The following is a 27,234-nucleotide window of genomic DNA, read 5'->3' on the forward strand; positions in this document are numbered from 1 at the left end:
ACAGACAGAGTCAAATCATGAGTGACTCCTATTCACAACTGCTACAAAGAGAGTAAGATACCTAGGAATATAACTAACAAGGGACGTGAATAACCTCTTCAAGGAACTACAAACCACTGCTCAAGGAAATAAGAGAGGACACAAACAGATGGAAAAACATTCCATGCTCATGGTTAGGAAGAATTAATACCCTGAACATGGCCATACTGCCCAAAGTAATTTATAGATTCAATGCTATCCCCAGCAAACTACCAATGACCTTCACAGAACTGGAAAAAACCACCTTATACTTCATATGGAACCAAAAAAGAGCCCACATAGCCAAGACAACCCTAAGCAAAACAAGAAACAAAAAACAAAAAACAAAGCTAAAGGCACCACACTACCTGACTTCAAAGTATACTACAAGGCTACAGTAATCAAAATAGCATGGTACTGGTACCAAAACAGAGATACAGACCAATGGAACAGAACAGAGGTCTCGGACACAATGTCACACATCTAGAACCATCTGATCTTTGACAAACCGAACAAAAACAAGCAATGGGGAAAGGATTCCCTGTTTAATAAATGGTGTTGGAGAAACTAGCTATCCATGTGCAGAAAGCTGCAACTGGACCTCTTCCTTACACCTTATACAAAAATTAACTCCAGATGGATTAAAAATTTAAACATAAGACCCAACATCATAAAAACCCTAGAAGAAAACCTAGGCAATACTATTCAGGAAGCGGGCATAGGCAAGGACTTCATGACTTAAACACAGAAAGCATTGGTTAAAAAAAAGCCAAAATCGGCAAAAGGGATCTAATTAAACTTAAGAGCATCTGCACAGCAATAGAAACTATCATTAGACTGAACCGGCAACCAAGAGAATGGGAAAAAGTTTTTGCAATCTACCCATCTGACAAAGGGCTAATACCCAGAATTTACAAAGAACTAAAACAAATACACAGCAAAAAAAAAAAAACACAAAAAACCCATCAAAAAGTGGGCAAAGGATATGAACAGACACTTCTCAAAAGAAGACATTTATGCAATCAACAAACATGAAAAAATGCTCATCATCACTGGTCATTAGAGAAATGCAAATCAAAACCACATTGAGATACCATCTCACACCAGTTAGAATGGTGATCATTAAAAAATCTGGAGACAACAGATGCTGGAGAGGATGTGGAGAAACACAAATGCTTTTAGACTGTTGGTGGAAGCGTAAATTAGTTCCAGCATTGTGGAAGACAGTGTGCCGATTCCTCAAGGATCTAGAAATGGAAATACCATTTGACCCAGCAATCCAATTATGGGATATATACCCAAAGCATCATAAATCATTCCATTATAAAGACACATGCACACATATATTCACTGCAGCACTGTTTACAATAGCAAAGACTTGGAACCAACCCAAATGCCCATCAAGGATAGACTGGATAAAGAAATAGTGGCACATATACACCATGGAATACTATGCAGACATAAAAAAAGGATGAGTTCATGTCCTTTGCAGGGACATGGATGAAGCTGGAAACCATTATTCTCAGCAAACTGACACGAACAGGAAACCAAACACAGCATGTTCTCACTTATAAGTGGGTGTTGAACAATGAGAACACATAGACACAGGGAGGGGAACATCTCACAACGGAGCCTGTTTGAGGGTAGGAGGTTAGGGGAGGGATAGCAGGGGGTGGGGGTATTGGGGAGGGATAACATTAGGAGAAATATCTAATGTAGGTTGGTGGGGGGATGGATATAGCAAACCACCATGGCATATGTATACCTATGTAACAATCCTGCACGATCTGCACATGTACTCCAAAGCTTAAAGTGTAATAAAAATAAATAAATAAAAATAATAAAAATAAAAATAAAAAGTTACTGGCTATACACACACACACACACACACACACACATATATACACATAAAGCCTGGGGGAAAATATACTAAGATAGAATAATGGTTATCCATGGTGGTATTATAGATTTACTGCTACTTTCTCTTTTGTATTTTCCATATTTTCTACAGTAAGTTTTATCTTTATAATTATATAATAATATACACTTATAAACATTTATATTTTAAAGAAGCGCAAGCTTTAGAATTTATTAAACAAAAAAAGAGTCCCCTCCCCACCACCCCTTTCCCCCACAGAACTAGGTGTGCCTAGTACCAAGCAGATGGCAGGTTCTCTTTAGGTCCCTTCTCCCCAAGCAACTCATGTCTCCCTGCTGCCCCCAGAAATCCCATGGCATGCAGCTGGGCCTGCCTCACCCAGAGTTCCAAGTTCCGCCAGGGCAAATGCCCCCAAACTGCCTCCCCTTCCCCACTTTGGACCAAGCTCTCACTGCCTCAGTTAGGGGTTTAACAAGGAAGCAATCCGAGGAAGCAATCCGCTGCAGAAGGAAGGTGTCCGCATGGTTTTTAAAAAGGACACTGCTAATCCAAACCTAGAGTTCACGAAGGTCCTAAGACCTATTTTCAGGTCTTGTTACGGGTGGTGAGGTTTTGTCTATTTCAAAACAATAGACAAAGTAGTTTGTCTATTTGTCCATTATTTCAAAATAAGAGACAAACTCTTTCCCCACAAAGTAATTCGTCTATTTATTTTGAAATAATACACAGATTAGTTTATTTTTAACCACTCTCATCACTATTCTCATTATTACTAAATGTTTGCTTATTATCTGTCAATTCATATTTCTTACTTTATTACAGTTTTCTAGTCAGCTCCAAGGCCACTATATAGAGTTTTCAAATATTTTTGATGGAAATCTTTTTCAACACTGACTCAGTACACACAATATCCCATTTTAGAGACAATACAATACTGAGGATCCAAGAAAATCTTACCAACATCCCCATTTTGTTTATTTACACACACTTTATCAAATGCCTACTGATTTGGTTTGGATCTGTGTCCCCAGCAAATCTCATGTCAAGTTCCCAATGTTGCAAGTAGGCCTGGTAGGAGATGACTGGATTACGGGGGTGGATTTCTCGTTAATGGTTTTGGACCAACCCCAGTCCTATATAGTGAGCAAGTTCTCAAGAGATCTGGTTGTTAAGGAATGTGTAGCACCTCCCCCCCCACTCTCTCTTGCTCCTGCTTCTGCCATATAAGACATGCCTGCTCCCGGTTTGCCTTCCACCATGACTGTGTTTCCTGAGGCCTCCCCAGAAGCCGAGCAGAAGCCTCTAGATTTCCTGCACAGAACCATGAGCCACAAAAGCCTCTAGATTTCCTGCAGAACCATGAGCCACAAAAACCTTTCTTGATAAATTACTCACTCTCAGGTATTTCTTCATAGCAAAGTGAGAACTGCCTAATATTTCTATGTATCAAGTTTTAAGGACAGATGATCCTGCCCTCAATGAACTTACAGTATTCAACAAATAATGATGCAAGTAATTGCCTAACTTCAAGTTGCAGTAAATGTTAGGAAGCTTAGAGTGTTATGAGAATATGTATCATGAAGTTTAACTTAAAGTTGGAATTCTACCCCTTGAAGGAGGCCCTTTCTTTCTTACAACCAAGGGTGCATCAAAATGCCTCTTCCAAACTTCTAATGAGGTCATATTTTGAGGGAGTTAGAGCTGGATGGTGTACAGGGCAGTTTTTTTTTTTTTTTCTACTTATTTCAAATAGGAACACAGGAATGCAAAACTATTCTGGAAAATGATTTCGTCCTCCTGGAAACCAATACTGCTGCAGTCTCCTTTCCTTTGACTGTTGAGAGGAAAGAAATACTTACAAAGATTTTCAGGTAAACAAGCTTTATGTGTGAGTATAAATTTTGAAAGAATGCAAATGTCCATCATTAGGGGATGGCTTAGATAAATTATAAGAATATTCTAAGCTATGGAATACTGTTCTATGATAAAAAATAAATAAAACAGTGAGGTGACACCTACGTACTGGCACAGAAAGCTCTCCAAACATTCTAAGCGAGAAAAAGCAAACCAATATGGTATGACTCAATTTGTTTTAAAAGATAAGGTGCACACTTTATATTAATGCAGAGAAAGTGCAGTAATAAGGCTGCACGAAGTGTCCACCTACCTCCAACACACGGTGAAAGAGATTCATGAATCCTTTACCATGACGATGTATTTAGGTACTACTTGCACAAGAAAAACAGTAACCAAGTAAAACATGTATCCAACAGTAGAGTCTCTTGATAGCAAGCATCCTTCTGGGTTAGGAGTCTCTCTTGGCTCTTTGGTTCTAAGTATGAGTTGAAGATGTGCTATTACAGAAGCCATGCCATGAAACCCTAAATATTGGCCCACTCTAACAGACAACCCTGAAAAGAATTGATCTGCTTTGCCAGCTGGAACATGCTGAAAAGCAGCCTGAAGGTATTCCCAAAAACAGGCCTAAATTCAGCCACAACAGAGCAGATGACTTAAGGCACCAAGCTGCTGACTCAGTTGCAGGAAGTGAAAGGGGATCTCCAACTCAACTATATTGGAAGCAGCTGCAGTTATATCTCTCCTTTGGCTCACCGGGGCTGGCCCAATGCCTGCCCTGTAATGACAGCAAAAGAGCAACACTAATTCAGAAAGACCAAGTCCCTCTATGCCCAGAACTGTGGCTGCCCACTGGGAGGGCAGCTGGGGAGGGAGGCAGGGTCCCCAGTTGACCAGACGCCCTTTCTCTAGTAGACTACTGGCTGCCCCAGCTGCCCACCTGGTCCAGCCAGCAAGATTCAGGGCAAGAAACATCCTGGCAGGAGACATTTCCTTCCCAGGCTCTCCTTCCTAGCGGGTATGTGTTAGGCACCAAGGAATCAAAGCAACCCCTGAGGCCTCAGATCTTGTACAGCCCTAAGCCCAGGTCACAGGAGATCCTGTCAAAAGATGCCGCGAAGATGACCCCCATCCAAACTCTGGTCTGTTGACAGTTTTGTCTTAGTCTAGGCTGCTGTAAGAACATCCCACAGACTGGGTGGCTTAAACAATTATTTTATCACAGTTCTGGGAAGTTCAAGATCAAAGTGCCAGCAGATTCAGTGTCTGGGGAGAGCTCTTTCCCTCATTTGCAGATGGCCGTGGTCTCCTTCCACACTCACACAACTTTCCTTGTGGCCACACTTGTGGAGAGAGGAAGACAGAAAAAGAGAGGAAGTGAGTAGTGAGAGGGAGAGGGAGTTAGGGGGAGGGTGGGGGAGAAAGAGGGATTTCTTCCTCTTTTTCTAAGGCATCCCATCATGAAGGTTCGACTCTTGTGACCTCATCCAAATGTAATTACCTCCCAAAGGGCTCTCCAATTATCATCGCATTGGGGATCAGGGCCTCAACATATGAATTTTGGGGTGGGGAGACACAAACATTCAGTCCATAACTGCAGCACACTTAGGGAATTCGTTTCTTCCACAGTTTAAAGAAATACTTCCAGAACTTCAGAGCTTGAAGGTCACACGATGCTATCATGCTTACATCCTACACAGGTGCCGCCCAGCTATTTCCTAGACCTCTCCCCCTCAATGAAATGTGCTGCACCTCTAGCGGCATCTGAGAGCAGAAGTGCTAGAATTTCAACAGTTGCATAAACTGCCCTCAGTTTTGGCAGTTTTTACATTCGGGATGACGTCATCCCACTTTCAATGAATATAAAACAGAAGCCAGATGGAGAACTTGTTGGGAAATAGGATGTAGAGCCACCAGATACTGGTGTAGGGGCAAGTCAGAGATGAAAAGGTTGGGGCAGAGGAGGTAGTTCAGACTTTTTTCAGTACACATTAGGAGGTTTGGAGGGGTGGAATATGAAGGATGTTGTGCTTTAAGATGATTAATCCGCCAGCCATGTGTAGAATGGATTGGAACGCAGAGCGTGGACATGGAGAGGCTCGGTAAGAGGCTGTCAAAGTTTTGTAAAGGAGAAGTAACAAGGGCCCAAACTGGTGCTGTGGTCTGGAGGATAGAAATGAGTAGCACAGAAGGGTGTGGTAGCTAAGGGAGCTATTTTTCCTACTGCAAAAAGGGCCTCCAGGTACCGTCTCTCAGCAGCTTACACAACAGTAACACCCACAGGGCACCCAAGCCTCACAGATCACACACGTTCTTCTTCCACAGTACAGCCATTCTGCACTCTGAACACAGATTCTTCCTCCTCACGAAAAAAAAAAAAGAATGAGGCACTTGCAATATAGCCTCAGTTTATAAATCAAGTGGGACCACTTACCTACCATGATGACGTACGTCCTTTATTGCTATCATCAGAGGCAGGTGTCTCGGAGCTGGGCAGGACAGGCCTGACCCAGGACAGCACTTGTATCATTAAATGGCACTCAGAGGGCTCACCTCCAAGCAACTGGGATCCTTAGCCACAACGCCCCCTCCATTCCCTCAGCCCAGCCCTTCTGGGAGAGCTCCCTAGTGAGCACTGGCACTTCCTTCGCTAAATTTCTATTGAGCACTTGTTGAGGGCAAGACACCACAGACAGCAAGAGGAAGGAAAAATAAGGGCTGGTGAAACTACAGATTCTCTCTTCTCTAGCTCCCACCGCACAGCCGTTCTAGTCCAAAGTCACAGTTGAATTTAAACTGTCTTCTGCTGTGTGTCACTTGTTTTCCCCCTACCCAACTGAGTCTCAGGGGAGGCAGGCCTGCAGCATTTTAGAAAGGCTGAGTAGAAGTATCAGGCCTAACCAGACAGGTGCACACTTTAGTTCTTATACTCAGTCCTTAGTATCTCACTGTCCAAAAACCTTAAAATGCTCCCAGCCACAACTCAGAAGAGTCTCCTGGCCACTCCCTCAAGAGTGTTTCTGCTTGCAACTCTCACTATCACAGGGCATATCCGGACCAATGAGTGAGTGGCTGCAGGCCACAGGCTGCTGCAAAGACTACCAAAGTTGCCCTCTACCTTGACCGTGATACCAGCCCTACCATGCCCCTCCAGAACATATCACTTCTGCAGTCACCCTCAACCTGTGGACAGGCAGATGAAGATCTGGTGAATGAACAAGGCAGAGTCCCTTCTGCTCTCTCTCCCCAACAGAGACCCCCACCCCGGGCAGCCCCACACCAGCGCCTACCACATGGGACCTGTGCGAGCTGCTGTGGGAGGCAAGAAGCCAGAACCTCTGAGGACTGGCTGAATTTAGTGAGAGAACAGGCCAAAGTCTAAACGGAAGCCTTTACTATGAAGCCAAGTATTTTCTCATATGAGGACATTCCCTCTCTCTTACCTGCAACACTCCCAACCCAACAGGGAACCTGTTCTGAAATCTGAAACACAATCCATGCACATTTTTTCATTTAATGGATTTTGTTTAAAGTAAAAAATCCTTTCTTTAAAGTAAAAAAGACATTGAGATAAGGTCTGCAGATTTAAAATGTGGCTTCATCCTCCCTCTGTTGATAATTACTCCCTCCCTCTCTGGTGCTTGGAATACTCTTTTGTTGAACTTCACACAGAGCATTATAACCTGTCTATGCGTGTTCTGCACAAAGGAAATTTCCTGTAAAGGAAAAATCACCACAAAGTTTCAACTTGAATTCTATTTTACAAAATACCAGTTGACAGGAAATTTAGTTTTTGGAAAGTAACTGGAAAATATAATTTATTTTATGCTTAAGGGGATTTTTATCACAAGAGTTGAATTCTTAAATATACTAGTTTATCATACAGGTGGAAAAGGAAAAACATGTAATTACAGTTGATTTTCTAGTTTCTAATTTTATCCACACACAGCCCCACACTAACAGGAAAACAATGGGACTTGCTGTGCCCTCTTTCATGTGGAGCCCCTGGACACTTACTTTGGCTTCCACCTCTCCAGGTGACTGTGCTGATAAAGCTCCAGCGGCCACATGTTGTCTCACACATCTCAGCTTCAGCCAATGCTGCTCCACACACTCGGAATCCTGCCTCCGGGGTCCACTTTGCCCTGCAACTCTCACCGTTCCTGAATCAGAAGAAACCCCTCCTTCTGCTTTCCCACAGCACCAGGCTTTAGTTCACACTTCTGACACTGCCCAGATTCCATGAATCCTGCATTAGGAGGGTTATGCATTCAACTTCCCTGCAAGACCATGCTTCCAGGGGGCAGACTCTACGTCCTAAGTGTATCTGACATGCCATTGCCAAGGTATAGTATCATGCACACCAGAATCAATAAACAACATCTGATGATGCCAAAGCTATCACCTTTCATTTGCTCAACACGTGTTTAGAGTAGTTTCAATGGCCATGCAAAAAACGCATAGATAGGTTATAATGCTCTGTGTGAAGTTCAACAAAAGAGTATTCCAAGCACCAGAGAGGGAGGGAGTAATCAACAGAGGGACGATGAAGCCATGTTTTAAGTCGGCAGGCCTTATCTCAATGTCTTTCTGGGGCCTGTGTTCATTGACCAACATGGTGGGCAAAGTGCCAGCTCCACTTCAATTACTTTGCTTTCCCTTTATTGTCGTTCTTATCTTTTTTGGTTTGTTTTTGGCTAAGTGCACATTGCTAAGCACACAAAATTAAATGCTGCAAGACATGATCCCTCCCACCGTATCAACTCCATGTATTAATCTATGTACCTCTCCCCTCCTCTCAAAAGCCCTTCTGGTTTTATCTAAATGTATACCTGATCTAATAGGTCTTTCCTGGTTCTGTTCGCGTCATCCCACATGTCTGTCCTCCCTTCGAACTCCTGAAAACACTTCAGAAAACATGGGACTCTGCTTGACAGCGGCTCACCCAAGTGCCTGCCAACCTTCACCAGCCCGGAGCTCACAGCTCAACACCTGTTTGGGTGCTGAATTACACACAGCTGAATGATGTCACCTGCTAACAGATATGTTCTAGTGCCCAACTGCATAGTAAACTGCCACAGGCCAGAGACAGGGCAGGGTGAGAACAAGGTCTCAAAATCCTTTCCCACCTCCCTCAGCACACAACAGTGCTATGCACACAGCATGAGCTCACACCCTTGTGAATTACCTCTCAGGCAGCCCACCAATTTAGATGTATCTAAGGCATTACAGGTGCAGGTGCCTTAGGGGTCCCTCTAGTATAGGCATCCCCAAACTTTTTACACAGGGGGCCAGTTCACTGTCCCTCAGACCGTTGGAGGGCCGCCACATACTGTGCTCCTCTCACTGGCCACCAATGAAAGAGGTGTCCCTTACTGAAGTGCGGCGGGGGGCCGGATCAATGGCCTCAGGGGGCCGCATGCGGCCTGCAGGCCGTAGTTTGGGGACGCCTGCTCTAGTACATGCGCTAGAGGTGGAGATTGGTCACAGAGGGTAATCAACTCCTCCTTCCTGCCTTTCTGTCCCAACCAGGGACCCAAGACTTGCACCTCCAAGACAGGGACCAGGCCTCTTTTACTCCCAGGTCCTTGGAGGTCAGCACTGAGTTCAGCACACAGCCAGAACTCAATGAGGAGTTGACTGAAGGGAGAGAGATTATCTCCAGGACACACACTATTTGGTGGTTTTCCTTTCAGCTGGAAGCCTCAATTCACTGTCAAATGGAAAGTGAATGAAAATCCCAATGACTATGCCTATGCAAAGAGCAGGAAAACTAGAAACTAATTTTCCACAATGAATTTGGCAGCTTCCTGCCAAACTGAACAACCTAGTGTTGCAGACTGCAAAATCAGACCCATCGTCACTCCTTCCTGACCAACTCTTCCCTCAACTTCACTATTCCCATCACCCCCAGCACCACACTCGACTCACCCAGACATACGGCCTTCGCAGCAAGTTTGACCAGTACTGCCCTTCATGGCCTATTACAAACTAGGTACTCGCGTGCTGCTTATTTACTTCTTGATCTTACAGCAATCACCCACCCATTTCCTTCCATTCACACACCATCTGTGCACAGGACTTCAACAGACTCCTTACTTGAAGGCACCTGGTCCTCCAGGCCCCATCCTCTCACCTCCTTCCCAAACCTTATATGCCACCAACAGGCTAGTATTTACTTAATGCTATTGTTTTCAACCACTCTGTCCTCTGCTCAAACAATAAACTTCATAGTTCTGAAGTATAGACTCTTCTGTTCCAGGCTGACCCAGGCCCATATTAACTCTCCACTAATCCTCCCGCCGGCTAGGACAGTCACTGTGTCTGTCTTTCCAGGAACATAAAACATTCACTGCCATCTCAAAACCTTAACAAAGGTCTTACTCCTGCTTATCCAAATCCCACCCACCCTCTGACAAAAGTTTCCCCAAAGTCCAGCCACACTAGGCCCTCTCTCTTCCCGCTGCCGCAGAACTGTAGTTAACCCTCCTGCACTACCTTCCTCTTGATTCATAAAACTCTCCTGTGTGGAAAGTCAGAACAGCTGATGAGGAAGAGCAGCCACGAAGGCACGTGATCCTGCCCAAACCACCAGACTTACCAATCTCAAACAACAGCTGTGAAGCTCAAATGAGAATTTACAGGAAAGGGATTTGTTCATCTCACATTCATAAGACCGTCCAAATGAAGGATCCCTCTAATGCCTGCCAAGTGCAAATATTTCCTATCATTCACAACCCTGCAGAGCTAAGATCTCAGCAAACACCTATTAAACGTAAGACAGTGAAAGAACCCACTTCTTATGGAACACCGATCTTCACATTCTCCATGTGGCCACTCAGGAACTTCTCTGGTACAATATTTTAGGCGGCTGGACAAATACGTAGGAGACAGAGAAGAAAACAGGGGACACAGCTATTCTTGGCAAAGCCGGTGGCAAGGTGCCAGTTCTAAAGGTGGGATATGAACTGTAAGCCACAGTCCCATCAGTGGGTCTCAGGGAACAATAGAACTGAGGAACAGAGACGCAAGCAGGGTAGACAGAGGTACCAATGAAACACCTGAGCAAAGAACACTTTGGACTCTAACACCGGGGCCACTATCCTACCTGACATTCCGACCATCACAGTTGGGCGTACCCAGACTTGGGCCTATGAGCCGTAAAATCGTAAGGTCACAGCTCACTAGGCCAGACCCAGACGGCCCTCCCCTCCGACCTGGGCGAGGCTTACCAATCGAAATCTCCTGGGCGAAGGCCAGGGAGATGAGCAGCAAGGGGAGCCCCACGGCGATGCACGTGACCATCTTGTCCACGGCCAGCTCCAGTCGCAGCCCCTTGAACTTGGGCTCGGTGGGCTCCTTCAGCAAGAAATCCGAGAACACGTACTCCGTGGCCAGGTGGGCGATGGCCATGGCTGCGGCGCGCCGGCGTCAGCCAGGCAGGTCCGGGTACCGCCGGCGTCTCGTCTGGAGAGCTCCTCGGCGCCTTGACTCCGTCACCGGCCCGGGGCGCGGCTTTCGCTTTCCCTTTGCCCGCTCCCCGGCTGCGCCCAAATCCTGCCCGCCTTTGTGTCTCGGCGCCTCCGACCCCGCGGGGCTCTCGCGCTCGCTCGCTGCCTGCACGGCCGGCGGGGCGGGGACCCGGCGCTCGGATTCCGGCGGTTCCACCCCGGGCGCTCGGCCCGTGCAAGTCCCGCTCGGATGCGAGCCTCTGCAGCGAGCCCGCAGGCGCTTGAACCTCCGCCCGGCCCCTCCGCACCGCCCCGAATGAAGCGGCCTCCGGGCCGGCCGTGCTCTCTCCGCCAGCGGCGGCGCGCTCTTCCGGAACCGTCCGGGGAAACCGAGGACCCGGGGGCGTGGAGTTTCCGGAAGACGCGCTGACGCGGGGCGGGGTGGGCGCGGCTGCATCCCGCGCCCCTCGGGCCCACCCTCTGACGCAGGGGTCTTCCCACGGACTGAACCGGCAACCAAGAGAATGGGAAAAAATGTTTGCAAACGCCCAAGAGAATGGGAAAAAACGTTTGCAATCTACCAAGAGAATGGGAAAAAATGTTTGCAATCTACCTATCTGGCAAAGGACTAAAATCCAGAATCTGTAAAGAACTAAAACTGATTTACAAGAAAAAAAAAAAAAACCATCCCAAAGTGGGAGAAGGATATGAACACACACTTTTCAAAAGAAGACATCTCTGAGGCCAACAAACATATGAAAAAATGCTGGTCATCACGGATTATTAGAGAAATGCACCTCAAAACCACATTGAGATACCACCTCACACCAGTTAGAATAGTGGTCATTAAAAAATCTGGACAAAACAGATGCTAGAGACGATGTGGAGAAATAGGAACACTTTTACACTGTTGGTGGGAGTGTAAACTAGTTCAGCCATTGTGGAAGACAGCGTGGCGATTCCTCAAGGACCTAGAAATGGAAATTCCATTTGACCCAGCAGTCCCATTATTGGGTATATATCCAAAGGATTATAAAGCATTGTCTTATGCACAGGTAAGTTCATTACAGCACTGTTTACAATAGCAAAGACCTGGATCCAACCCAAATGGCCATTGATGATAGACTGGACAGGGAAAATATGGCATATATATACCATGGAATATTATGCATTTATAAAAAATAGTGAGTTCGTGTCCTTTGCAGGGATGTGGATGAACCTGGAAACCATCATTCTCAGCAAACTGACACAAGAACAGAAAATCAAACACCGCATGTTCTCACTCATAGGTGGGTGTTGAACAATGAGAACACATGGACACAGGGAGGGGAGCATCACACACTGGGGTCTGTCGGGGGGGAAATAGGGGAGGGACAGGCGGGGGTGAGTGGGGAGGTGGGGAGAGATAGCATGGGGAGAAATGCCAGATATCGGTGATGGGGAGGAAGGCAACACATCACACTGCCATGTGTGTACCTATGCAACAATCTTACGTGTTCCACACATGTACTCCAAAACCTAAAATGCAATTTTAAAAAATTGGAAAAGAAAAAAAGACAGGAGGAAATGCTCTGACCAGTGTCCACGGAAATTAAGGCTATTGAGGTGGAAATAATTTGATTAGAAGGTAAATGTGAGGATCCACCCTAGAAGACTTACCAAGAAAGTTGGGCATGTTTCAAAGTTTATTAAACGTTGGAAGGTTTTATAAGAAAGTTTAGGAGAAGGGAGGAGGACCCCTCATATCAGAGTTGGGTCTTCGGAGGGTACAGTACAGAGGTTACAGTCACTGGCTGCAGATGACAACACACAGCCTAAAATGCTTTCTGCACAAGAAAATCAAAGTTCATATGATTCAGAAACAAGTCAGTCTTCTTTTCAATGTCAGTAGTTTACATATTAATCAGTACATCAACAGTTCGAGGAACTGATAAGAAGATTTGAAAGACACTTTTTTTTTACTCAGAGACAGGATCTAAGCCACCAATCATAAGACCTTCCTCGGACAGCTTACTTTGAAAGCCCTGACAAATGTAACATGTACGTTATCACCAGGAACATCTGAAGCAGGTGGGACCTGCAAACATGAGGGCTCCTTGGGACAGGGCTTGGCTGTCTTTTCTGCGGGTCCACATGTATCCACAATGTACCTCTCTACCCCAGCCGGGCCTCTAAACACACATCCAAGAGCCTATACAGCTTTCTCTGTGTAGATGGCTCACAGGGCTTCAAACTCATAATGGCCAGGACTTCAGTCTTCATCTTCCCCTTAAACCTGAGCTCCATCCTCCACATCTTAGTAAATGCATCACCAGCCACCCATGCACCCAAGTCGGAAAACTGGAGCACCATCTTCAACACTCCTATTTCTCACAGCTGCCATAACTAATTTTCAAATTCTCTTACTTCCCTCTCCTAAATATAGCAAATCTGACAGCTCTTCACCTGAGCTGCCAATACCCAATTCAACTCACCTTTCTGTCTCCTAACCACATACAGGAATATGTAGGACAGGGTGCCCATCCATTCTCCTCTACAGCTGCCAGGGTGAAGTTTTCAAAGCTCCAGTCTGATCATCTTCTCTACTTAAACTGCACATTGTTTTTAGCATAAAATGCAGATGCCTTAGCATGGCCTCTGCCTATCTCACCACCAGCCTCACTGCTTTCATTTCAGTTCTTCAAGTCAGCTAAGCCCCTAGCCTCCTCCAGGCTTTCCCATCCAAAACACTCCCCACAGTGGCCTCTTTGCCTGGCCCAGCTTTATTCACCCTCCCGGCCTCAGTTTGATGTCACTTCCCTGTGAAAGCCTTCCCTAAGTAGACAGACTAGATTACTTCCCTTTGTGAAATTCTTCCATAATACTAGCAACACTGGTTATTAGTTGTGAGTCTTGGGGAGCTCTTTGACTCTCCTGTGTCTCAGTTTTCTCATGTTAAGAGGTTGTAACTCAGGGCTGTGGTAAGGACCAAATGAGTTAACATGTGAGAAGTGCCCATTGTAGTGCCCGGCAACTTGTGAGTCTAGGTGCATATCATCTGTCATTGCTGCGCTCTACTTTTCCTTCTTAAAAGTAGTCACGATTACAACTCAACAAACTTTATTTATTTATTTATTTATTTATGTTTGTATTTGATGTTTGCCACCCCTTTATATGATCAGCTTCTTGAGGGTAGCTCCATGCCCATGTGTACCACTTTTATCCTCAACACTTAGCACAAACGCCTAAACAGAGTCAATGTTTTAATTCATATTACTAAATAAATGAAGTAATCTTAACACTTTTTAAAACTGGCCCAATTCACAGTCATTTATCCATACATTCCAGGCTTATCTTACAGGCTGGTGATGGGCCAGTTCTGCGGAAAGTAGAAATGAAGTGAATGCATTCCATTTCCTCAAAGACTTTAGGGCCTAGTAAGAGAAATAAGGCATGTACACAATTAACAATAATGCAAGGTAGAAAGAGTAAGTGATTATTATGAAAAGTGGGGTATACCAAGGGAAGTACAGAGAATAAGTAGGGCCTGGGAATATGTGTTTGTTGGGACATTTAGAGCTGGGACAGGAGCTTTCTGGCAGTCAGGAAATCATGGGTGCCATTTCCCTTGTCTTCTTGCCAAAATCTACTCATCCAGCAGACTCAAATGGCCCCTTTTTGGGAAGCCTTCCAGGATCCTCCAGTTGTGATGAATGCTTCCCTCCCTGGTTACTCTCTTCCTCTGGCCTGGGAGTGAGCTCATTCTGCCTTCTGTGATGGGATGGTGAATTGTGTATCTGTTTTTTCATTACATAACAAGTTCCTTTGAGGACCAGGCCTAAATCTCAGTGTTTGCATAAATTTCCCTCAGTTTGGGCAATTTTTACATTCAATGTCATTACATTTTTAATAAATTTAAAATAGAAGCCAGATGGAGAACTTGTTGGGAAATAGGATGTAGAGCCACCAGATACTGGTGTAAGGCCAAGTCAGAGATGAAAAGGTTGGGGCACAGGAGGTGGTTTGGACTTTTTTTCAGTAGGCATTAGGGGTTTTTGGAGGGGAGGAATATGAAGGATGTTGTGCTTTAAGATGATTAATCTGCCAGCCATGTGTAGAATGGATTGGAATGCAGACAGTGGACATGGAGAGGCTCGGTAACAGGCTGTCAAAGTTTTGCAAAGGAGAAGTAACAAGGACCCAAACTGGTGCTGTGGTCTGGAGGATAGAAATGAGTAGCACAGAAGGGTGTGGTAGCTAAGGAGCCATTTTTCCTACTGCAAAAATCAATCAAACAATCTGACATGTGCCACATTCTTTGGGGGTAATGAGAAGGTAAGACCCTGGGTTCAATTCCTGGTTTGTCATTTACTTGCTGTATGACTAAGCCTGTGTCCCTGGAAATCTCTAAGCTTCAATTTCCCTATTTTCCAAATAGGGATAATGCTAGCAACCTCATGGGTTGTTCTGAGGATTAAATGTGATAATATATGTAACAGTGCCTGCCACTCGGTGTCATTTAGTATTTGATAACTGTCATTACCAAACGTAGGACTTGAATGCATCAAATTAGAGTATAGATAACATTGCTTTTTTAAAAAAACAGACTTTATCACTTGAGGCCAGAAGTTCAAGACAAGCCTGGGCAACATAGCAAGACTCCATCTCTACAAAAAGTTTTATTAACAAATAGCCAGGTGTAGTGTTGTATGCCTGTAATACTAGCTACTCTAGAGGATAAGGCAGGAAGACTGCTTGAGCCTGGGAGTCTGAGGCCACAGTGAGCTATGAATGTACCACTGTACTTCAGCCTGGGTGACAGAGCCAAACTCTGTCTTCACAGACACACACACACAAGAGAGTTCCCATATACCCTATTGCTGCATCCATTCTACACATGACTGGCAGATTAATCATCTTAAACCACAAGACCCTATTATCATCATCTTACATTAGTACAGCATATTTCTTACAACAAGTGAGACTATACAGTACATTAATTAAGGTTCATGGTTTATTTGGATTTACTTAGTTTCCCCCTAATAATCTTTTGTTCCAGGAGCCCATCTAGGATACCATAGTATATTTCTTTCATCAGCACATCTTCTTAGTTCCTCCTGGCTGTTTCTCATGCTTTGTTTTTGATGACATCACTCTTTTATAATTATAATGTACATTTAGGGATTAAATCACACATCTTCCTCCCAAGTTCCACTCTTCCTCTACCTCTTGTCCCAGTGTCATTTGTTAGAAGGAAGCTAAGGTGGAGGCCAGGTGCAGTGGCTCACACCTGTAATCTCAAAACTTTGAGAGGCCAAGACCCATGGATGACTTGTGGCCAGGAGTTCAAGACCAGCCTGACCAACACAACCAGCCCGGCCAACCACATCTCTACTAAAAACACAGAAGTTAGCTGGGCGTTAGCCAGGTGTGGTGGCACATGCCTGGAATCCCAGCTTCCCAGGACACCAAGGCAAGAGAATTGCTTGAAACCAGGAGATGGAGATTGCAGTGGGCCAAGATCGCAACATTGCACTCCAGGCTGGGCAATCAAGCAAGACTGTCTCAAAGAAACAAAAAAGAAGCCAAGGTAGGTTGTAGCCTTATAACCAGTCTCCCAGAACTCTGTTTTACTTGTTTGAGACCCTTGGCATTTGAATGAGAGCTTTTGCAACCAAAATAGTCTAACTCAAAATAGTCAAGTTCAGTAGGTTGCCTGATCTCTTTACATATTCATTCATTCATTCATTCATTCAATAAAAATTTGCTGATAAACTATTCTGTATTTGTACTGTGATCTCTGCTGGGGATGCAACAGTGAGCCAAATAGGTCAGGGGTCCTTGTTTCCACAGAGCTACATTCTAGCCAAAGAGGCAGACAAAACTTAAGCCAACAGACATAAAATGATTCTGTCCTGTATCAGTGCTTTCCAAAGGAAAACAGTGAAGATAGGAAATAACAGAGGGAAGGACCCACTTTAGAGAGGGAAGTCAGGGAAACCACATGTGAACTGGGAAAGTGAGGAGAGTGTGATGGTGAACACAGAGTGTCAACTTGATTGCACTGAGGGATACAAAGTATTAATCCTGGATGTCTCTGTGAGGGTGTTGCCGAAAGAGATTAACATTTGAGTCAGTGGACTGGGGAAGGCAGATCTACCCTTAATCCGGTAGGCACAATCGAATCAGCTTCCAGCAAATATAAAGCAGGCAGAAAAATAAGAGAGGAAGAGACGGGCCTAGCCTCCCAGCCTACATCTTTATCCTTTGCTGGATGCTTCTTGCCCTTGAATATCAGACTCAAGTTCTTCAATATTAGGGACTCAGACTGACTGTCCTTTCTCCTCAGCTTACAAACAGCCTGTGGGGTGTGTGTGTGTGTGTGTGTGCGTGTGTGTGTGTGTGTGTAAATACAGAGAGGGAATGAGGAAGCTAGAGAGGAAGACCATTCCAGGCATAGAAAGCAGCATATGCAACGGCCCTGAGGCAAGAAAGAACTAGCAGGGTATAGGAGCAGATGAAAGCTGGAGCAGAGTTTAAGAAGTTGGAGGAGTGGGCATGAGCCAAGTCAAGCTGGGTCTTAAAGACCCAGGTAAAGAGTTTGGATGTTATTAAAAGTGCAATGGGAAGACAGTAAAAGGTAGTAACCAGGGAAACGATGAGATTTGTAAGAACATGAGGCAATGTGTGGACAATGGTTGGAAGGAGCAGTACTGATGAGAGAGAGGCTGGTTTGAGGACTGTAGCAGTAACCCTGCTCAAGCAGGATTTGTGTGAATCTGCAGCCCAAGGTCAGGATTAGAGAAACACATTCTGAATTTATTCTGGACCTCTGAAGTCCAAAAACAGTTACAAGGTATCTGCAAGGTCAACCTCCCTCTGGAAGCTCTAGAGGAAATCCATTCCCTTACCTTGCCCAGCTTCTGGAGCTGCGTTCGTTGCATTCCCTGGCCCATGTTCCCTTCCTCCTTCTCCAAAGCCAGCAGCATAGCATCTTGCCTCAGTTGTCACATTGCCTCCTTCTTCTGTCATCAAATCTCCCATTGTCTCTCTTTCATGAGGACATTTGTGATTACATTTAGGGCCAATATGGATAATACAGTACAAACTCTCTATCTTCAATATCCTTAAAGTAGTCATATCTACAAAGTCCCTTTTGCCTCAAAAAGTAACATTCACGGATTCAGGGATAAGGACGTAACATCTTTGGGAGATTATTCAGCCTACCACAGAGGGTAAAAAGAGAAAAAAGGGCCCAGTGTCAAGTTCTGAGGCATGCTAACATTCAGGACAGGCAGAGGAGAAGGAACTAGCAAAAGAGATTGAGAAGGAATAGTCATTGAGGAAGAAGGAAGACTGGCAGAGAGTCATGTTGCAGAGCCAAGGGACTAGAGACTACCGAATGTTCAGAAGAAAGGAGCTGTTGCTTGTTGCTGAGAGGTTGAGTAAGATAAAAAGGGAGTGGAAACCACTGGAAATGGCATCATGGCTGGTGATCTCTACCATAGCAGACTGGGGTGTAGGGGCTGGTCACACTGCATTGAAAGCCATTGGAATGGGTGAGGAATGCATGGGGTGACGTGATACAGGCACCAAGTATGAATACCTCCTGCTATCAAAGGAAGACAGAAACTGGGACGGAGGGGGTTACAGAGTTAAAGAAGACAGCTCATTGCTTTCTGTTTTTAATGGTAGACATTGCTGATAATTTCACACAAAGACGCAGGAGGAAAAACGGATACCCAAGGAAATGAAGTCCTTGAGAAAGCAAGATGCAATGAGGCCCAAAGTCAAATAGACTGTCCTCCTAGGAGCAGGGACACTTGCATTGTAACAGGAGGGAAAGGTGTGTATAAGTGAAGGCAGAGTTGATTTTCTCAGGAGTGAGGCTGAGAACAAGGAGCATAGGTTTTTTGAGGAAACAATGTTTGAGAAGTCATATTATTTGTGGAGATATTTCTTCTAACAAGTATGATTGGCACAGCCCCTAAATATCTAAAAATTAATTCCCCTTTAACTACCTAACCTAGTTTAGTGATAGATAATTTTAAATGAAAATAACCACGCAAATAGCCACCTTACGTGAAACTTTATTAAAATGAGAAATGATGCAATAAAACTACTTTGTGGTTTCGTTTTCGTTTAAAAAAATTAACTGAGAAGGGAAAAAAGACAACTGAACAACTTGTCTTACTAAGGTATGTAATAAATAAGGCACTTACAATAATTATTATGAAATTGTGTAGCCTACACATGTATGAAAACTGTAGAGCTTGTACTATAAAATCACATTGTTAATGGTTCGCAGGCTGAAATTCAAAATCTTTTATGTATACTGTTTGATATGACATTCAGGCAAACTATAAACAGAACTATTAGCATTTCCATCCCCTTTTATATAAAGACTATAGCTTCTATCCAGTTACCCAATTCCCCTCAACCAAGATGAAGATGAAACAGTATGTAAGGTCCCTTCACCAGAATATTTCTTAGGTCCTTGTCATTCACTTCGACATTCAAATGATCCACTGCTAAGGCAGGCATACAAATATCACTCATCTAGTGTCGGCATTGGCATCCCAGGGCATCTTGCCCAGAGCTAAAAGCAATTTCTCAGTCATGTAATAAACAAAGTTGCTTTTATCAATCTTACACCTAATGTCTAAGGATAGGTACAGGCAGTACAGATTGCCTCATAATGGGTTGAGTTTAATTGTTTAATATTTTATTTTTGCATTTGAACCTTGGAAATTATATATTAGTTTTAAAAGCTGATATAATGGTTTAAGAGAATCGGCCACCAAGATTATCTTTTCTCTCCTTTCCTTTTTCTTTTTCTCTCCTCCCATAAAGGGCTATGTCTTTAAAAGGCATGGAATCTAGGATCCTGAGAGATCCCTTCTCCCATCCAGTCACCTACATTGATAAATTCCTCATGGTGATTTCTCATACAATGAGAATGTTATTATTTCATAGAAGATGTAGACTTGTAAAGATGCCCTCTAACTGAATGAAAGATCAGACTCCAAATTCAAGCCCAGACTTGCCTCCTGCAAAGTTTCCCTCCCCTGTAGAGAGCTTGCTCTAAACTCTTGGGGAATCCCTGATTCAGAAAGGGAGAGCCTAACCTGCTCTTTTACAGATTTCAGCCCTTCCACAGTCTGAAATAGAAATTCAATTTCCCTAGTTGATTTTTGAAAGTACAAACATGGCCACAGAAACATTGCAAAAATGTATAACATGAAGTGAATTGTAAACATTCAAGTATTTCTACAGGTTTTAATAAAAACAGCAGCGATTAAAAAAAAAAAAGCTTATAACTTTGCTTTTCATAACAAGCAGTGCATGGGCTATTTATACCAAAGAGGAAGAGGCAAGGAGAGCTGGTTAAAGCCTCCAAAAAATTTATTTCGTCTCATTCTATCAGCAGACACTGACTTAGACATTTCCAAGAACTCCTAAGAAAGATATTTTCTGTTGAACAACCAATGGACGCATGTTATACAACAATGTTGAAAAATCAGTGCCCTTCCAGTTAAATGTCTGAAGTACTCTAACTTTTTCTAGAAGCTGTTCATCTAGAAACTGGTGGTTAGCTAAGAAAGCAGTGTTTAATCTAAGAATTATAAAAGATAGAATATAAAGATATCTTTCAGAGGGTCTCCCATTCAGTGAATCCATCCAGAGAACAGACTAAGAGTTGACATTCTCAGCCATGCCCATTCTCCTTTTTCTGTGTTTTATATCTGAGGATTATTCACAGCCCATTTAAAAATAAATAAATAAAAGCAAATTGCTTTTGATGATGTTTTAGAGGATCAGAAACCTGATCCAGGATACAGTGTCAACCTTCCTTGGTGAGTGATGCCTTGGTCCAGTGTCCCTGTTGGTTGGCATCTGGTCAGCTGTGGGATGTCACCCCTTCCTGCTGAGGGGGACCAGACGGTTCACAGAGCATCTGTAGGGAGAGCACAGGACTGGACTTCCTGGTAATCTGTCTGCTTCATTGCAGAGCGGAGTCTGAGGGAAAGAATCACCGTGGCAGTCAGAAGGAGGAGTCCAATGATGAAAAGGATGACCAAGGCTGCCTTGGCTCCTGTTGGACCCAGATTCTTCCCAAAGAAATAGAGCTGCTCCTTGCCAGGGTGTTCTGTGAAAAACAGAAAGTGTCAGGCCCCTACCATTTTTGAGGAGTGAAATGTTGACTCATTTACATGGGAAGAGGGTATCATTACCGTTAGATGGCACCATGGCTGGGTGAGATGCCCCTCCAGGAGATGTGGTGGAGTAATGAATCCTGTTGTCTGCACAAAGAAGACAAGTTGATAGTTTCATTAACAACAGAAAGGGATTCTTTCCATGACATGAGTCATTTCATTTCACCAACGAGAACTTACCCATCAGTATCTGCCAATCATTTCTGGATTCTCACCGTGCTACTTCATTCCCATATATCTTTCCTGCCCCATCTGCCTTTCCCACTTCTGCTCACCCATTGACTCTATCTGGAGCATCATGGCCTCTGTGAAACTTTGGCTCAGATCCTCCACCTGTTACCCATTCCCTCCTACTGCTGCCACTAAATCCTGTACTCCGCATTCTGATACTGTACATAGCATACTTGATTACAGTTATATGTTACATTGTATCTCTCTTACTTGACTGTGAGTTTGTTGAGGGCTGTATCTGGGTTTTTGTCATGCCTCCTGTTTTTGAGGGCTACAGGAAGCTTGGTGCCATCATTTGGCATCACTGACAGACAACAGTACCTATGTTACGAAGGACCGTGTAGGTTGTCTCCATGCCAGCATGAATGTGGTCAGACACATGACAGTGAAGCAGCCATGTCCCTGGGTGATCTGCAAACAGTTCAATGGTTTGGAATGTCCCAGGAAAGAGATCATACACATCTTCTCGGTAAGATTTATCTACCTGCAAAAATGTTTTAAAAAACAACAGCTAGTAGCCTTCTTTGCTCAGAACGGCAAGAAGAGAAAGAAGAAAAACAAAACCCACAGGAAGCAAAAGGAAGGACATAAGAAAGAGCAGAAATCAAGAATAGAAGTACAGCAGAGTTACCTAAAGCTGATTCTTTGAACAGTTCAATAAAATCAAAAAATTCTGTAGTAGCCAGCTTCCATGATGAGCCACAATGATCCCCACCCTCCTGGTATTCATAATCTTTGCAGTTCCTACCTAAATTGTATAAAGGTCGGTATGTGTGACCAATAGCATGTGGAAGAAGTGCTGGCATTCCAGTTCCAATATAAGGTTATCATGACTTCTGTCTTATCTGTCTTAGATGCTCTCTCATCTTTTTCTCTGGATTACTCACTGAAGGCAACCAGTTTTCACATCTTACCCACACAATCAGGAGCTGAAGCTGCTAGTCGACAACCATATGAGTAAGTTTGGAAGTAGAAATTCCAGCTACAGTAAAACCTTGGAAAACTTCAGCTCTGGTAGGCATCTTGATTGCCTCCTCATGAAAGATTCTGAATCAACCAACTAGCTAAACTACTCCCAGCTTCCTGATCCAAAGAAACTGTGAGATAAGTGTTTTAGGCCACTAAGTTTTAGAGTAATTTGTTATATACCAATAGATAACTAATACAAAGCTCTGGACAGACTAACCAAGGGAAAAGGGAAAAAGACACATTAGAAATGCCAAGAATGAAAGTGAGGACATCACTAATATCTTACAAACATTAAAAAGGAAATACTGGACAAACACCTCTTATCCACAAATTCTACAATGTAGATGATATGAACAAATTCCTTAGAAGTCACAAACTGCTGAAGATTACTCAAGAATAGATCAATAACTGGAATAGCACTTATCTATTAAAGAAACTGAAATCGCTTCAGGATATTCTAACAAATTAAAGTCCAGATGGCTTTACTAGCAAATTCTACCAAACATTTAAAGGAGAAATAATGCCAATGGTAAACAAATTGTTCTAGAAAATAGAATAGGAAAGAACACTTCCAACTCATTTCATGAGGCCAGAATTACTGTGATACCAAAACCAAGCAAACGCATTAAAAGAAAGAAAGAAAAAAAAAAAGCAAAACAATCAATACTCCTCATGAACGTAGATGCAAAAACCCATCACAAAATACTAGCAAATCAATTCCACAAAAAGGAATAATAAATACATCATGACAAAGTAAGGTTTATCCTGGAAATGAAAAAGTGTTTAAAAACTCCAAAATCAATAAGTCTAATTCAGCAATGGATTGAAGAAGAAAAAGCATCTGATAATCTCAATAGATGCAGAAAAACCATTTGATAGAATTTAACATTTGTTGATGATCAAAACTCTGAGTAAATTTAGAAGGAAACTTCCTCAACCTGATAATGGGATCCACAAAAAAGCTACAGCTAACTTTATATTAAAAAGTGAAAGACTAAATGCTCCCCTTGTAAGATGAAGAACAAAGTGAGGATGTCCACTTTCACCACTCATATTCAAAATTGCACTACAGGTCCTAGCCAGTGCAGTAAGACAAAAGAAATAAAAGACATATAAATTGAAAATAAAGAAAGCCATGTCTACTCACAGACAACATGATTGTCTGCATAGAAAATCCTCCTAAAATCTACAGGAAAACTACTGGAACTAAAGTGAGTTTAGCAAAGATGCAGGATGTAAGGTCAATATGCAAAAAATCAATTACATTTCTAAATATTCGCAATAAACAACTAGAAATTGAAATAAAAACACTACTATGTACACTATTGCCAAAGCCTGTTATATCCTTAGGAGTAAATCTCAGAAAATATATGCAAGATCTGTATACTGAAAACTACAAAATGCTGATGAAAGAAATCAAAGAAGAGCTAAACAGATAACCCATGTTCATGGATTGAAAGCCTCAATATTGTTATGTTAGTTCTGTCCAATCCATTGTATAGAGTCAGTGTTATACCAATTAAAATCCCAACAGGATTTTAAAAATCAAAATCAGCAAGTTATTTCTAAAATTTATATGGGAAGGCAAACATCTAGAATAGCTAAAACAATCACCATCTGATTTTGAGACTTAACTGTAATACTAAAGTAATCAAGACATTGTGACATTCAAGAAAGGGCAGGCTATTAACCAGTGTAACAGAATAGACAGCCCAGACATAGACCCACGTATATGTAGTCAATATGATTTTGACAAAAGTGAAGAGCCAATTCAGTAGAAAGACAGTCTTTTCAATGAGTGGTGATGGAACATTTGAACATACATATGCAAAAAAAATGAACTTTATTTCATATCTTGAACCACATATGAAATTAAAATGTCTCATAGCCCTAAATATAAAGCCTGAAACTATAACACCTGTAAAAGAAAACAAAGACCTTTTTGTGACCTTGAGTAAGGCTAAAATTTCTTATCTATGACACCAGAAGTATGATCTATAAAAGAAAAAAAAAGAAAAATTGTACTTCATCAAAAATTAAGAACTTCTATTTGAAAGCTGTTAAGATAATGAAAAGATAAGCCACAAACTGGAAGCAAATATTTGTGAGTCACATCACTGAAAAAGGATTTCTATCCAGAACATATAAAGCCCTCAAACTCTATGATAAGGAAACAAGTAATCTAATTTTTTTAAATGGGCTTAAAATGTGGACACTTTACCAAAGATTTACGGATGACAGATTATAAATAAACACACGAAAAGATGCTCAATATCATTAGCCATTGGAAAAATGCAAATAAAAAACAATTAGATACCACTACATCACCTTGCAAGGGGGGAATGCCTAAGGGAAAAAAATGAAACAAAAACTAAAAATACTCACTGCATATTGTGGATGTGCAACATATGGAGCTCTGATATATTTCTTTGGAAACGCAAAATGGTACTGCCTCTTTGGAAAACAGTTTGGCAGTTTTGTATGAAATCAAACACACTTACCACATGGCTTAGCAATCCTACTTCCAGGTATTTTCTCAAGGAAAATGAAAATTATGTTCACACAAAAACATGTGAACAAATGTTTGTAAGGACTTGATTTGTAATAAACAACCTTGGAAATAATTGTTCCTCAACAGCAGAATGGATGAACGAATTGCATTGCATCCTTACAATGGAATACTACTCAACAATCAAATGAAACAAACCAGTGATACACATAACAAGATGGATGCAATTCCGATGCCTATGCTACATGAAACACGCCAGATTCAAGACGCTACAAACTATGATTTCCATGTAATCTTTTTTAAAAAGGCAAAACTATAGACACAGTGGTTGCCAGGTGTTAAGTATGGGGAAGTAGTTGACACTAGAGGGTGCAATGGGGAAATCTGCGGGGGAAATAAAAGTATTCTATATTTTGATTACCACTGGTTACACTACTGCATGTCCTTATCAACAGAGAACTGTACACTACAGTGAATTGTATTTAATGTAAATTATATTTTTAAAGTATATTATAACTTCTATAATTTTATCTATTTTATTAAATTTTATAAATTTTTAATATAATTTTTAAAATGTGAGTTTAAAAAAGCCAAATTCTGAAAAGCAACATAGGCATTTAATATGGGAAACTCTAATCATAGCAGACTAACACCTGGTGTCCTAAACAATGTTGAAATACACAGAGGAGAAAGGATATTAAGCGTTTTATTAAAGTTACCATTTATTCACGTCTAACTAGAAAAGATCAATTCCAGTTTTCCCCACACATTGAATGTGATTGTTCTTTTCTATTACACTTCCTTGTAGAAAGCACTGAGAACTTAAGATGACGGATTATTTGGACGTTATCCATGGAGATTCTGATTCAGCAGGTCTGGGGCGGGGCCTGGCAATTGGATTTGTGCATAGTTCTACAGGTGGTTCTGCTGTACAATGAGCACCACCCATATGGTATAATTTGATGCTACAGGGTTGAAGGTCACACATGGTCCAGCACAGCTCACTAGGGCAAAAGTCAAGATAAGTTTGATGGCTCAGGCCAGAACGTAAAATAACTCCTTTACTGGAGAGAGTTATTCTGTTAGGTAATCACACAGAAAAAGAAAAAAGTGGGGAGAAGGAAAGGGAAGGAAAAAAGGGAGGGTGAGGAAAAGGGACAAATGCTGTCAGTACTTTCATATACGATATTAACAGCATATTCCAGAGTGGTCAGAGTTATCCACAGGTAATTGATGAGAAAACTCTCATCTGAGGCTTGGAGAGACTTTTATAAGCACAATGACACACGTACACATATTAAGAAATATCTACCAGGGAAAGTGTACAATCACAGTATTCTGTTTCATTCTCACCACCCCTCAAAGCATTATTACCAAGTCACTTTTATTTTCCATGGAGATACATTGAATTTGTTCTTTCAGAAAAGTCTTTGCAAAGCACTTTCCTTATACTTACTTTGAAAAGAAAGCTCTCGGCGTGATAATGGATGGTATGTATGTCTACTTCACTTCCTATCCCTAACAAATACCAGTTTGTCATTGTATCTTCATTCATTATGAGGCCATGGAGATTCCCAAAAATCTTTCCATTAATAGCTTTAAAAAGGTGATAAGAAAATAACCTTTGGTTAGTTAAAACATAAGCTGATTTGTGAAATGCTTCCAGAAGATCTTTAGGTCACTGATATTTTCATCTGTCTAGTAAACATGTAACAATCTCACTCACCCCAGCAATGTCCCACCATTCTAGACCCAAAATTCAGATTACTGAGAAATCTTTATCTATAAAGAGAGTGAGAATAAAGAAATAGCAGTTTTAAAGCCACATCTTGGTGGCAGTGTTTTGTTTATTCAGCAGAATCGCTTTATGAAGGGAATTACAGGCTCATTGGAGAGGTAGCCAGATTTACACCCCTCTACAGAGAGCAAACTAAGGCATAAACAACTTTATACAAATCAAAATGGAGGGAATTAGAAGCTATTTTCTTAATATTTCACTTGTTGAGAATCTCCAAAAATAAAAGAGAGCTGAATTTCCTGGCTGAATCTCCAAAAATAAAAGAGAGCTTCGGATGGGCTGAGCCCATGACCTAACAATGACCAAGGCAAACTGAGTTTACATGA

General features: G+C 42.4%; 2 protein-coding genes across 2 annotated transcripts in view; both read right to left on the reverse strand.

The window, feature by feature from the left end:
- Positions 1-11,257, reverse strand: part of PANX1 (pannexin 1) — a 67,636-nt gene extending 56,379 nt beyond the window's left edge. The window contains exon 1 of the mRNA XM_010352291.3: positions 10,987-11,257. Coding sequence (XP_010350593.1) covers positions 10,987-11,167 — 181 coding nt within the window. The 5' untranslated portion in view covers positions 11,168-11,257. The remainder of the gene's footprint in view (positions 1-10,986) is intronic.
- A 7,568-nt stretch (positions 11,258-18,825) lies between these two features.
- HEPHL1 (hephaestin like 1) overlaps positions 18,826-27,234 on the reverse strand; it is an 81,895-nt gene continuing 73,486 nt past the window's right edge. The window contains exons 17-20 of the mRNA XM_003941501.4: positions 26,567-26,706; positions 21,954-22,116; positions 21,420-21,488; positions 18,826-21,334 (exon numbers count right to left, since the gene is read on the reverse strand). Of these exons, the coding sequence (XP_003941550.2) occupies positions 21,132-21,334; positions 21,420-21,488; positions 21,954-22,116; positions 26,567-26,706 (575 nt within the window). The 3' untranslated portion in view covers positions 18,826-21,131. The remainder of the gene's footprint in view (positions 21,335-21,419; positions 21,489-21,953; positions 22,117-26,566; positions 26,707-27,234) is intronic.

Source organism: Saimiri boliviensis, chromosome 6 (genome assembly GCF_048565385.1).
Source record: "Saimiri boliviensis isolate mSaiBol1 chromosome 6, mSaiBol1.pri, whole genome shotgun sequence".
Classification (NCBI taxonomy): Eukaryota; Metazoa; Chordata; class Mammalia; order Primates; family Cebidae; genus Saimiri; species Saimiri boliviensis.